General features: G+C 39.4%; 1 protein-coding gene across 6 annotated transcripts in view; it reads left to right on the plus strand.

Moving 5' to 3' along the window:
- The window catches only part of CDH7 (cadherin 7), a 120570-nt gene that overhangs the window by 75055 nt on the left and 31245 nt on the right, over nucleotides 1-14270 (plus strand). For all 6 annotated transcript variants that reach the window (XM_019463810.2, XM_019463812.2, XM_019463807.2 and 3 more), the window contains one exon: nucleotides 10907-11160. In XM_019463810.2, the coding sequence (XP_019319355.1) occupies nucleotides 10907-11160 (254 nt within the window). The remainder of the gene's footprint in view (nucleotides 1-10906; nucleotides 11161-14270) is intronic.

Raw genomic sequence — 14270 nt, forward strand, 5'->3', positions numbered from 1 at the left:
AATGATTAATATGGTTTGGAATACACGTGAAGCGAATAAAGTCTAGGAGGTCATGAATAAGGATTTGCAGCTTAAGGCAGAAGCCTGGAGTACAAACTTAGGTCTGGGAGGCATTACCATATGCATGACAATTACAATTAAAGGGACACTGGAGAATTCCCTAAAGCATGTATGGAAAGTAAGGGAAAGAGGTGCCTGGCTGATCTCAGGGTTGTGAGTTCAAGTCCCACAGTGGGCATAGAGCTTAGTTAAAAAAAATAAATGAATCAAGTGAGGGAAAGAATGCTTTAGACACTGGTGAAACTGAAAACTTTAAGTTAGAAGGGCAGAGAAGAATTCAAAAAAGGGAAATTGTTTTATTCTTCCAGCATTAAGGTATTTGCAGAGAGTTTAAGAATAAGTAGTCAAAAAGCAAATTAAATACATATATATACACATATATATACATATATGTATATATATGTGTATATATATATATACACATATATATGTATATATATGTGTGTATATATATACATATATATGCGTATATATGTGTATATATGTGTATATATATACATACAGGGGTGCCTGGGTGGCTCAGTTGGTTGAGAGTCCAACTTCAGCACAGGGCATGATCTCACGGTTTGTGAGTTTGAGCCCTGCATTAGGTTCACTGCTGTTAGCACAGAGCCTACTTCAGATAGATCCTCTGTCCTCCTCTCTCTGTCCCTCCCTTGCTCGAGCTCTGTCTCAAAAATAAACCTTAAAAAAAAGTATACACACACACACACACACGCACAGAAAAGTAATTGCATATATTATCAATAGAGAAGGGAACTGATGGAGCCTGGAATCTATTTTAGGTGATAAAGACAGAATACAACCAATCAGAAAATGATTAGAAGAGTCAAGGGCCTGGAATTCAAAGAGATCACATGTCTAGACATGACCCCCTCCCACCATTTCATTTGGTCATTTCAAGGCTAGTTTGATTCACTTTTACTGGCTATGCTGTCATCACCTGTCACAAACTGAAGCCACCAACTTGTATTCTGTGTCTCTCCACAATTGTGTCAGCCATCCATTGCGACTTAACCAATTACCCCCCAAATGGACTACTTTAAACAACAGTTTTTCTTTAGGTCATGACTTTGTGGGTGAGCAATTTGGTGGGGGGTTAGCAGAGTGATTTTTCTGCTGGTCTTAAGTAAGCTCATCTAAGTGGTGAGCTCCTGGTCAGCTTGGTGGCTTCTCCATGGAGGTGGCTGTCTGTCTGCTGGGACAACAAGAGGGGAAATGTGGCTCGCATCATCCAACAGCTAACCTGGATTTATTCCAAGAACGGCAAGAACAGAAGCTGCAGGGACTCGCGGCGCCAATGTCTAGAATTGGCTCATCACTGCTGCCACGTTATATTCATCAGAGCAACACAGGCCAGTCCAGATTTGAGCAGTGAGTGGGAAACACACATATGTACACACGCACACGAAAAGAAAGGAGCTATAAAACATTGTGGACGCTGGCAAAGTAGAAAAAAGATTTTGAGTCCCAGCTGTGCTCCAGAGAGACTCAGCTCAAAAAATCTTCACGGTGCACATAGAAGGAATGGTGGAAGTAAGAATCTCAGGTCAGCTGACGTCTACTCTCGCCTTCTCTCCTGTGTCAGCTTTGCTCACAAAATAATTGCGTGGATCAAAATAAATCAGTATTTGCCACCGTTTGGTAAAGGCTCCCAGGAAAACACGAGCTAAACTGCCTTTGGGTCATAATCTGGGTTCAGCTTGCCTGAAAATGCGTGAGACCCTTCTGTAGGGCGTCCCTTGGTATCCTCAGTCGTGCATGCTGGGAAATAGAGACCTCTGCCTGGGCTGTTGCGTGAACCAGGTGTTAGATGCTGGGCAGGAATGTAGTCTTTTGCAAAGGCTTGTTTCCTGTTTTCTGCTTATGAAAATCAAAACAGTCTAGTAAATTCACAGTAGGAGGTTCTGGTACACAGAACCCTGTGCCTTCCCAGAGAGATCTCTACATCCTAATCTCCGGAACCTGTGAATAGTTTATATTACAAAAGGAATTTTGCAGATGGGATTAAATTAAGGAACTCAGGATGGGGAGATTATCCTGGATTATCTCCTTGGGCTCAATGTAATCACAAGGTCTTTATATGAGGGATGCAGGGAGAGTCAGAGTCAGAAAAGAGATGTGATAACAGAACCAGAGAAAGAAGTGATACGTTTTAAAGATGGAAGAAGGCAGGCGTGGGGGGAGGGGGGGGGAGGCGCGTGCACCTGGGTGGCTCAGTCTGTGAAGCGTCCGACTTTGGCTCAGGTCATGCTCTCACCGTTGTGGGTTCGAGCCCCACGTGGGGCTCTGTGCTGACAGCTCAGAGCCTGGAGCCTGCTTCGGATTCTGGGTCTCCCTCTCCCTCTGCCCCTCCCCGAGGCCTTGAGAAGGAACACATCCCCTGCCAATACCTTGATTTAGACTTCTGCACTCCAAAGTGGTAAAACAATACTTTGATGTCTTTTAAGCCGCTAAATTTATGGTGGTTTGTTACTGCAGTAGTAGGAAATTAACACATATGTCGAATGGAGCATTTCTGTGAGTGGAAAAGCTAATCCAGACAATAACATAAAAGAGGAAGCAAGACATTAACTAGTCTGGGTAATTCCTGATTTAGGCATTCTGTGCTCAAGTTGAAATAATGTACAATGGCAGTGCACATTTTGGTGATAACAGCCCTCACTTTCTCTCACTCAAATCTCACCCACCCCCCAGTATGGACTGCTTGTTTCCAACGTCAGTTTTATAGGATTTCTCTCCCTTTCTTCCTTTTGTCATCGTCCTGAGATTAACTCCTACTACTTTTGTGTGTTTGTTTTAGATGATCTGATTTATACTTCCAGTTCATTCTGCTTTTCTTTCTTAGTCTGTGGGAACAAAGACACTGGAGCCACCCTGTGTGATTAGGAGCAAGAAAGTCAATCTGTCTTGACTCAGTTCTAGATTTGTTAAAAAGATCTGTTAGAAGCTGTATTATCTTGTGAGAATCAATGATGTTAATAATGCTGTTAAACACTTAGCATGATAACTTGCATATGGTAAGGCTATATAAATGTGTTGTATTTTTATTTCTTTTATTATTTTATAAATTATTTTTTAGAGAGAGCATGAGTGCAGGAAAGTGGCAGAGGGAGGGAGGGAGAGAGAGAGAGAGAGAAAATCTTAATTAGGCTCCACACTCAGAGCAGAGCCTGACATGGGACTCGATCCCACGACCCTGGGATCATGATCTGAGCCAAAATCAACCAACTGAGCCATCAAGGCACCCCATCAATGTGTATGGTTAATGGGGAATACATCGAGCAGCTTACAGTTCTACCTCTTCGTGGATTAGTTCAACTAAAAATCTGAAATGTATGTGCATTTAACTGATTGTCTCAGATTTTTTTAAGTTACAAAATGGAGATGTGTTATGATGCCTGCGTGAATTATCTCTTTTTTTTCATATCAAGATTAAGATATGTTAATTTAATTACTCATAGAAGTCAAAAGACATCTGTTTGGCTAGATAATGGAGATAGTTACTCCCGATATGTATGTCTTTATTTTATTCCTAATGGGTTGACATAACTTAATGTTTCGGGCTTAAACTTTTCTGCAATTATTCGTAAGATCTTTGGTGGGGTACCAATTTACCTATAGAGTACCAAAAATTTTCTGTGTAGTAATAATAGTATATTAGCAAAATGTGAATATTTGTATCAAGTACCTGATAAAGAGCTGCGTTAAAGTATAATTTTTTGAAAAGATAATAATTCTCCTAGAAACATAAACTGGACATGGTGGTATCTCATAATCTTTTTTTGCTTAGTCTAAATTTGCTTATACTTATTTTGCGACATTTCAGATTATTTGTCCTTAAATATTTTTAATGCATCAACATAATGCATCCAAGTATAGAATCATATAACAACTTGAAACCTGTGTTTCCCTTCTCTTATCCTCTATAAAAAAAAAAAAAAAAAGTACTCTATTGTCCAAATCTGAACATAGGTTTTATGATTCACAAAAGTTTTCAAGGCAAATAAAACCTTCAGAAGATGCTAAAATCACTTGCACCTGTCAGCAAAAATTGCACTGGACAAATTTAAACAGCTTAAGACAGACTTCAAGGATATTGCAGTAGGAGAAGAAGACCATAATTCAGTCTAAACTCAAGTCAGAGGAGGGCGCCTGTGTGGCTCAGTAGGTTGAGTGTCTGACTTGATTTCGGCTCAGGTCATGATCTCAGTCTTGAGATTGAGTCCCATGCTGAGCATGGTGCCTGCTTGAGATTCTCTCTCTCCCTCTGCCTTCCTCCCACTCCCGTGCACACTTACTTTCTCTCGCTCTCTAAAAAAAATTTTTTTTAATAATAATAAACTCAAGTCAGGTGAGAAAGAGGGCTACCGAGTTAGAATTTAGTATCTACGAAGAGAGATAACAACATTTGTCTGTCCTGATTGGCTTTACCCAAAAGAAAAGTAGATTTTCTTGTACCTTTATGACAGGGGGTAGTTTTACAACTTGGAGTAAGGCTTAGACTGAAGGTTGGCTCCTACCCTCCACAGCAGCCAGCAGCTAGAGGGTCGGTCTTCCTTGATAATGACATTTCAAAGAGATGGCTCCCCATTTCTTGAGGAAGACATTTCTGGGCTGTAAAAATGGCAAGATTTTTTTTTTTTTAATTTACCTCTCAAAGGGGCAGAGAATGGGCTTATGATACAAGCTGTCTAAGAAAAGGGCTGTCAGGGGCCAAAGTCAGGAAGAAGCCTACCTAAATTTAGGCAAGTGGGAAATATGAAGGCCTCCTTGGGCACAACCCAAGAAAGGGTGAAAATAAAGGCAATAATGCAGTTGCACATGATAAAGGTGTGTTTTGCTTTTGAAAAGTACTTGGGGGGAGTAACTTTAGAACTCTTATCATTGTATTTAAATGCTATTTAACTTTATCCTTGCTGAGAGACCTTTTTCAAGGTTGTAGGCCATTTTTAAGGTTTTGGACAGTAGGTTTATTTGAAATCATTGTAAAGGGAAAATTGTGAGTGGGGTTATTTTTCCATAGGTATGGCTTCATTTAGGCCCACTTACTAAAGGGAGACAAAAGGTTTCTGTTGGTTTGATCAACAAGTAGGGAGGATATTGAATACAAAACAATATGCTTTGATCCAAAAGACGGCTGGAATCTCCAGAGAAAGAAGTGTTTTACAAATGACAGTCTTCGTGCTTTTGCACAACATCAACATTAAATATAAGACACTAAATATATAGACAGGGGGACACACACACACACACACACACACACACACCCTCTAATCAGCTCTTATGACACCACTCCATGTTCAGAAGAGCAGAAAGAGAACAATCTGCAAAGGAAAAGGTTAACCTGGGGGGTGCCTTGGTGGCTCAGTTGGTAAAGTGTCCCACTCTCGATTTCAGCTCCGGTCGTGATCTCATGAAACATGAGATGTCATGAGACCGTGAAGCCCTGCGTCAGCACAGCCTGGTTGGGATCCTCTCTCCCTCTCGCTCTGCCCCTCTCCTCTGCACGCATTGGTGTGTGCATGCACACGTTCTCTCTCTCAAAATAAATGAATGTTTTAAAAATATTTTTTAATGTTAATTTATTTTTGGAGAGAGAGACAGAGTGTGAGTGGGGGAGGCGCAGAGAGAGAGGGAGACACAGAATCCAAAGCAGGCTCCGGGCTCTGAGCTGTCAGCACAGAGTCCGACGCGGGACTCGAACCCATGAACCACGAGATCGTGACCTGAGCCGAAATCAGACGCTCAACCGACCGAGCCACCCAGGCACCCCAATAAATATTTTTTAAAAAGAAGAGTTTAATGTGAATCAATTCCTAAACATCAACTTCTGCATTGCTCAAAAGAAGAAGAGCTAAAAGGAGGCCGTTGAGCTTAATGAGAGCACCTTTGGCTATAGACCAGTAGCCAAACTATATGGAAAAGAAGAATGTAGTGCATTGATTTTATTAAATGAATTCATGATTATGTTTTAACTTAGGTTCTACTATTAAAAATGCTAAAAATGGCAGGGGGAACTATGGAGACCCCACTCTATATATTTTTTTAAAATCCAAGCCACCATATTATAAAGTGATTTTACTGAAGGTGTAGGTGTCATGGGGGTGTCCTCTTCCAGAAGAGGAAGGCGTGGTCTTAACTGTCATTGGATTTGCTCATAATCTAGCAGGAAATAATGGCACTAAGAATGATAATGACCAAGTGAATATTTGTACAGCAATTACTCAGTGTCGGGCAGTGTTCTACGTATTTTAAAGCAAGGAATACTTTAAAGCAAACCTTTGAAGTCGGCGACGTAAGCAGGTGCCTAAATTTGATAATGCCATACAATACGAAGCCCTAATTGCTCTTCAAGCCTGCTTTTTGTAGCAGGAAGGGAGTAGGTGGTGGGTGGACATGGCCTTGAGTTCACATAATGTGCCTGCCCTTCTACACATGTAACTTTACACTTCCATTGTAACTCCCTGCTGTTTGGTTTTCACATCAATTAATAATACCAGCCTTGCATCGTTTTCAATGTACATTAAAAATGTGTTTAAAACTTCTTGTTCATGGTTAGCCTTCAACATACGGTTTATTATGTGTTAGGTACGGGGATTCTGGGAACACTCATAAAAGAAAAGGTGATCACGAGTATCCTTGAGATTTCTATAAGAGAAATGGAAGACAAAATTATGTGGGAAAGAAGGGCCAGCAGGCGATACGAACTGGAAGACGAAGTGTGATGCTCGTAGTGAATAGTTCATTTTAATTGTAGTAAAAAGGATGGGGGAAAGAAGGGTGAGCATCTAGTCTGGAAAAATAAGCTTATTCTGTTGGGCTCCCTAGATCAGGGGTTGACAAACAACTGCCTGTCTGCTATTGTACAGCTCCAGAGCCCAGGGTGGTTTTGTGTTTTTAAAATGATGGAGAAATCGGGAAAGACGGATGTTGTGTGATACGTGAAGGTTATATAAAATGTAAATTTCATTGCCTGCAAATGAAGCGTTATTGGCTCACGGCCACACTAATTCATTTTCAGGGGGCAGAGAATGCATACCCTGCAAAGCCTAATTATTTAGTATTATTTCCTTACAGGAAAAAGGTTGTTCACCTCTGCCGCAGTTATACTGCTTAGTGTTTAATTACGCTTTTTATTTTCATTCCCGTATAGTTAACACGTAACATAGTGTCATATTAGTTTCAGGTGTACAGCCGGCTGATGGGACAGTTCCGCACATTCGTCCATGCTTGTCAAGATGAGTGCACTGTTCAAGCCTTCATCCCCTTCGCCAGTATCACCACCCCCACCCCACCTGCGCTCTGCTAACCATCAGTTTGTTCTCTGCAGTTTTTTTCTTTTTAATCCTGAAGTTTCTCATCTCTGATGGCAAAAACAAACAAACAAAAAACAGCCCTATTTTATAGTCTAGAAGATAAGATACCCAATAAGCTGCTTCTTTCTCTTGGTGTCTCTGACATACAGGACACTTGACAGATGAAAGAGCAGCTTCTACAGGTCCCAGATATGTCTCTATGACATCACTGGTTTGGGTCTACGTGATTTCCATTTGAACTCAGGTTCTCATTAATCCCACATCTTGCTTGCTATTGTGGGCGACAGCATGAACAGTGTTTTGGTTTGATTTCCAGTGACATATGGTCTCCAGTGATATGTAGCTTCTAAGATCGAACATAATCTCTTCAGACATTACCTTCATCTCCTTCCTTTTACTTTGCCTTTCCTCACCTGTTGCTTTAACATTTCTTTCCCCAAGTAAAACCCTGTTCGTTAAATCTAATAGTTACGGAATATGTTGCTTATATAGAAATCAATAAGAAAAAGAAATAGGAATCAAAATTCTGTGCAAAAGCTTTTTCTTCTATGTGTTTAACAACTCTGTTACCCCACACCTCTCTTTGAAAAGTATTGTCTGGCTTATTCTGATTTGCTCTGAAAATCATTTTGTGTAGCAATTCTTTTGTCTGTAATCTTGATTCATAGCCTTTCATATGAATTCTCTTATTGCTCTATTTTCATAATAGCTCTCAGGCAACCAATCATCATGTGTGATACTGTGTTTCATTATGATTCAGTGGCATCCAGATGTCTGTATCTCATGTTGTTGCCTTTTAGACAGATTAAAAAAAAAAGTTGCTATAAAATAATTGCATTCATTTGTGTGGTAGATTTTAAATTATTGTTTCATATATCAGTCACACTTTTCCTTGAATACAGAAATACTTGTTACCCCTTTTGATAAACCTGAATGAATATCTTAAAAGTTGTGGTTTTGAATTGATTTAAAAGGAGATGATAAACAGGATTTTTAAAACACATTCTACATACACAGATACATATTATATAAAAATAAGATTCCTCTCATCATTTGTCAGTTCTATAAGTAATAGAAGCACAAAGTAAACAGGTTAATATCTGAGCTGTTTGTGCATATGTTTACGGTCTCTAAGTAAATGCATTTAGGTACATATTTTTTTTTTTTATTCTCAGCAGTACCCAAATTAAATAGTGGATTATATGTATGGTGACAAGACCGTGTTAATGCAAAGATCAGGCTTCTTACAAGAGGGTTTGCATCACAATTACCCAGTGAGCCTTTTGAAAATGCGTATGGTTGGGCTTCATCCTGGATCTGCTGAATCAAAATTTTCATTGAAGGAGCCACACGTGTGTCAGAAAATTCCTCTGGGTAGTCCTAATTCTCACATTTGATTGAGAATTATCGAGCCAGAAATATTTTTAGGTAATAGACAAAAAAGGTAGCCTCATAAAAAATATCACTGAATTTGCTAATAAGGACTTGTTTAGAGCACTGTCACGTGCCCCTGAATTTTCATATGAAACTTCAGAAAAAATTAAAACTGCATTTTCCTGTAGCAATTCTAAGAATTTTTTTTTTCCTGTGGTAGAATACCAATATACCTGATTGTCCCTTCCCCTCACCCCCTACTTTGGCCATCGGGATTCTCTGTGGCCAAGTGTCCTGGCTATCTGTGGTCTAGTTGTTTTCTAATCCAACAAGAATTTATTGAGCCCCTTCTATGTACTGAATTCATAATAGGCACTGGGAATGCTAGTAATTAACAAAACAGTCTGGAGCTTACAGTCGATTGGATGAGACCGATGTGAGGCCAGTAAATAGTTCAGTAAGTTCTCCTTTATCTAGATATTGTAAACCTATTTTGAGAATTGATCTATATATTTTTTTCTCGGTATTAACCAGAGATGAGCCATGGAATCTTTTCATGTAATATATGTCTGCAAATACACATGAATATTTGTATATTTTGTACGTACATGGGTTTATGTGTGTATGTGTATTATGTTTTGTCTAAGCGTGTGTAGATGTATATATATGTATATATATTCTGTACATCATATATACACATATGTGTATATATATACTTTCAGTGTGTGTTTATATGTGCATCTCCTAATTTATATTTATAAAAAAATTTTTTTAACGTTTATTTATTTTTGAGACAGAGAGAGACAGAGCATGAACGGGGGAGGGGCAGAGAGAGAGGGAGACACAGAATCGGAAACAGGCTCCAGGCTCTGGGCCGTCAGCCCAGAGCCCGACGCGGGGCTCGAACTCACGGACCGCGAGATCGTGACCTGAGCCGAAGTCGGCTCCTTAACCGACTGAGCCACCCAGGCGCCCCTAATTTATATTTATATGACTACATTGTTTTTTTTTTTTTTTAGTATCACACCTTTTGGGATGGTTGGAATGTATGCATACCTTCATGTATGTAACACTCATGTGCCCACGTACATAATAGATGAAGTTGGATTATAATTCGCAACATTACGTTTTTGCCCCTTTTCATAATACTTTTCCTGTGACATAACCATTAAGTAAAAACAAGAGTTACATGTATCGTGTTATATTTCATACCATGCCTTTACTTTTTTACACCATTATTTTTGTCTTATTGAACGTAAGTGATATTTGGGGACAGCTTTTCAGTGGTGAGACTGAGATCGAAAGTCATTAAACTCTGAGGCTCTGTATCCCTTGAAGAAAGAGCATTTTATTGTCACAAACAACTTCAGCATGTTGTGTGCGGCATTCTTTTTTGTTTTCCCCCCACAGATGGTGCGTTTCTAGGACAGCATTTAATTGCCCTTACAACTTTTTAAAGCTGCCAAATGGTTTAACTTGGGTCACTATTTTTGAGGAACGCGTTCGCATGTTAATCCTCTAGGAAAGTTACAGAATGGAGGTTCTGGAATATAACTCTCCACCATCAAATACAGAGACACAGTGTGCACTGGTAGAGGGATTGTGGAGAAAGAAACAATGCGTGCTTCGTCGAGAACTGGCTGTGTTTTCAGACGGCACAAACTCAACGTACCACCTATCCTGTGTGGCTGGCTCCCTTTGGAGCATCCGTAAAAGCTCAGGACTGGAATGGAGTCCCTGAAATCAATAAAGATGACCTTTTAAATAATAAATTCAGTGGAAAGTTGTATTTTTCTTTCTTTTTAGTGTGCACCCCTGGATAGTGCAGCTAAATTACATGGTTGAAGAAAATTATATTGATATCCCTGTTGGAAAGATTTTTCAATCTTATCAGTTGTCTTTCAAATAATATTCAAAAGACTTGCATTTGCCAGCGGAGTGGATTAAGTTAGCTGAAAAGCACTTACCATTGTCTGTGAGCCAGAAAAGCAGCAAGGAGTCTGATTGGCATTATTATTTATTATTTGTGAATGCTGATGGTGCATTTTCGTGGCGGAGTCCTTTCTATGCGTACTGACATTCATAAATGAAAAGGCTCTGCTTAGCTGACTCTTTAATTGGTAATTTAATTTTCCTAATAACTTTCTTTACAGGACCTGGATTTTGAAGCCAAAACAAGTTACACACTCCGGATAGAAGCTGCAAACAAAGATGCCGACCCTCGCTTTCTGAGCTTGGGTCCCTTCAGCGACACGACCACAGTGAAAATAATCGTAGAAGATGTGGATGAGCCCCCTGTGTTTTCCTCACCCTTGTACCCCATGGAGGTATCGGAGGCTACCCAAGTGGGGAATATCATTGGCACCGTCGCGGCTCATGACCCAGATTCTTCCAACAGCCCTGTGAGGTAAGAGCTCATTGCTCTCCTTTTATGCGATTTTACAAGAGTGTGCTTTGCTCACAGTTCATGTCTCTGCGTTACGATGCTTTTGGTTCATGGCAGATGAAGACCAGTTTTGTATATATATTGAGCCATAGAGGCAGAAGGAACCAGGATCAGAGCGGTGCAACATTTTACTAATTTAAAAATGTTTCACCTGATTATCCGGGGCCATTATTATGTAGCAATAATTTTTAGGCATCCGTTATCATCCACAAGCCATAGCTGATGTTCCTATTCAACCAATTATCCTGAGCTCTTTCAAAGCAAACCGTGTTCAAAGATGAAGTGATGCGTGTCCTAGTTATGGGATATATGCATATATTAGAAAACTAATTTTATAAAAAATTTAAATTAAGGATTGACTTTCAATAGATCATTTTCTCATATTGGCCTGTTTGGTTAGCATGTATTTGTTTATTATTTCCACTTATAAAAAGTATAACTGTATCTGTATCTAAGGACTGTTTTAAAGTGTTTTATCAATAGTCCTGTATCGACACTAGACACACGGTTCTAAGCAACTGATCTCTTCGCAACTAACAAAATGATGATAGGTAAGCACGTCAAAACACCATGATATCCAATTTCGCACTTTTTACATAAAACTTACAACCTATGATCTACATGTATGGTTTTGTGTATGCATGTGTTAGCATGTGTGTGCATACGATACATTATGTCTTTTTAGATAAATGTTATAAAGACGATATATTTGAAATGTCTTTGTATTGCATGTCTTAATGTGGGTTCACTAGTAAAGTTTCTCAATGTGACCTTTTGGATTTTGACTACAAAAACGTAAAGGTATAAAGTACAAAAATCACTCAGTATTTTATATATATTCAACTAATAAGCTAACCACATTTAGATTTAACTGCTATCTGGCAATGGTGAAAGCTTTGAGCTGACTTCTGAGCTAAGTCTGGACATTGACTGTAAACTGTCACGAAAAATATCCGTAATTTAGACGATGATTATTGTTAAGAAAAGCTTATAATCTTTTACCTCCCTAAATAATAAGCTTATTTAGGGATATAGATATGGTAACACACACACACACCCACACACCCACACACCCACACACCCACTCTCCTACTCTCCTTTCCTTCTATCATGTCTGACATTAATATCATAGTCTAGTGAAGAATTTATTTAAAATAATTGTTCAAAAATGAAGTCAGACTTGGCATCCCCCTATCTATATGATAAAGTCAGGCTATATGGATGGCTATATTATTTTGAACACAGTGATCACAAACCATCTCTAGGAATATAATCTTCCGTGCAATAGAACATTCGGAAGTCGCAAATGTAGCAGGTAGAACACGCCTTCCCCTTCTGCCTAAAACAGCCCATCCTTCGTTGTCAGAACAGTTTCCTAACTTAAGCTCAGCTGCATCCACCAAATCCCGTTGACTTGCACACACTTGAACTTGGGTTTGCTATAGCATCACATCTCCTACTGACACACGTAAGTCTCCTTCCCTTAGGAACAGTCAGACACAGCATGATTGTAGGCACAGATCAGCTACTCAGAACAGTCAGACTTCTGCTTAAACCATTCAATGGGAAGAAAGAGAATGCTTTCATGACGTTAGGGGTGTAAAAGAAGAGACGCATATATATCACAATTCGGGCCTTGAGTGAGAGGAGTCAAGGAAAATTGATAGATTGCATTGCGTTTTTATCTTGTTTCTTTCTTATTTTTCCTTTACTCGTTTGCTTGTATGTCATCCTGTTAGAGCCTCGCCACACAAATATTTTACTTTTTATAGTACTTTATTTGAAAAAAATGCAGTATTATAATTTGGGGAGGAAGGAAGAGTAGGGCTAGGAGGGTAGTGACCTGAGGTAGAGATGAAGTGACCTCCAGGTCTATTCCCTGAAGTACAGAGAGAGAAAGGGTCAGAAGGTGAACTCTGTTGGTTTTGAAGGTACAGATCTCTGTGGCTTTCGTCAATGAAAGAGGCTGGCCAGGAATTTATTTTGACCTCATTTTATTTTTCTTAAGACTAATGAAGGTGGCCTGAAAGTTCAGCTTAGTGCTATCTTATATCAGTTTTTGAACACCTAAGTCTCACAACTAAAGAGGACCGCCTTTGTTCAAAGTGGACTAAAATGTTGTCGTGTGTATTTTTTTTTTTTTTGCTTTTGTAGAATTCATGTCGTTACTTAATATTTTTCAGAAAATTTTAACGTTTATTTTTGAGAGAGTGTGAGCAGGGGAGGGGCAGAGAAAGAGGGAGACACAGAATCTGAAGCAGGATCCAGGCTCTGAGCTGTCAGCACAGAGCCTGACGTGGGTCCTGAATTCGTGAACTGCAAGATCGTGACCTGAGCCAAAGTCAGATGCTAAACTGACTGGACCACGCAGGTGCCCCTGACTTAATATTTACCACTAGTATTTTTGAGGCATTTTTTACACTATTTTTTATAAGGTCAGTTCACATCCATAGCTGATTTTTTTTTTTCTGGATCTGTCTTTCATTTTCATTTGTGATATCCACCTTTGAAAGGCCAGGCTCCTCCTATCAGATTCTAGTTTGATGAATAGGTGTTCACTGATGTGCATTCTCTAGAAGACTAGTTTTCTTCTCAGCACTGATATTTGCTGAGTTACCTAGGGGATGCACTTAGTCTCCTAAGTTCCCATATACCCAGTAAAAAGGAAAAGTAAACCCTATCCCTGCCTTCTCCCAAGTTCTTTGAAGATTAATAAAGGGAAAGTAACCAATGATTTCAAACTGAGAATCATGACTTAAGCATTAGAAAGCATTATCATGATACATTGCTATTATTACAGTTTGTTGTGTTTCCCTGCCATCTTTATTTCAAGGTCAATAAGCCAATGAAAGGAGACATACTCTACAGGCAACCGTATTGGCAGTCTGTAGTGAAGTTTATTTGGTATTCACATAGGTTCCAGTACACAGACAATATTACATAGTTTAATGGACATGAACACGTGTTTGCATTGGGCGCTCAGGTACCTATCCAAATGTAAGCCCTCCTTCAGCAAATGCCACTGGTTGGGTAGATGTCACAGTCTTCTGAGATCTTAGGAAAAGTGAATT

Source organism: Panthera pardus, unplaced genomic scaffold, assembly GCF_024362965.1.
Source record: "Panthera pardus isolate Hobbes unplaced genomic scaffold, ASM2436296v1 HiC_scaffold_15, whole genome shotgun sequence".
Lineage (NCBI taxonomy): Eukaryota > Metazoa > Chordata > Mammalia > Carnivora > Felidae > Panthera > Panthera pardus.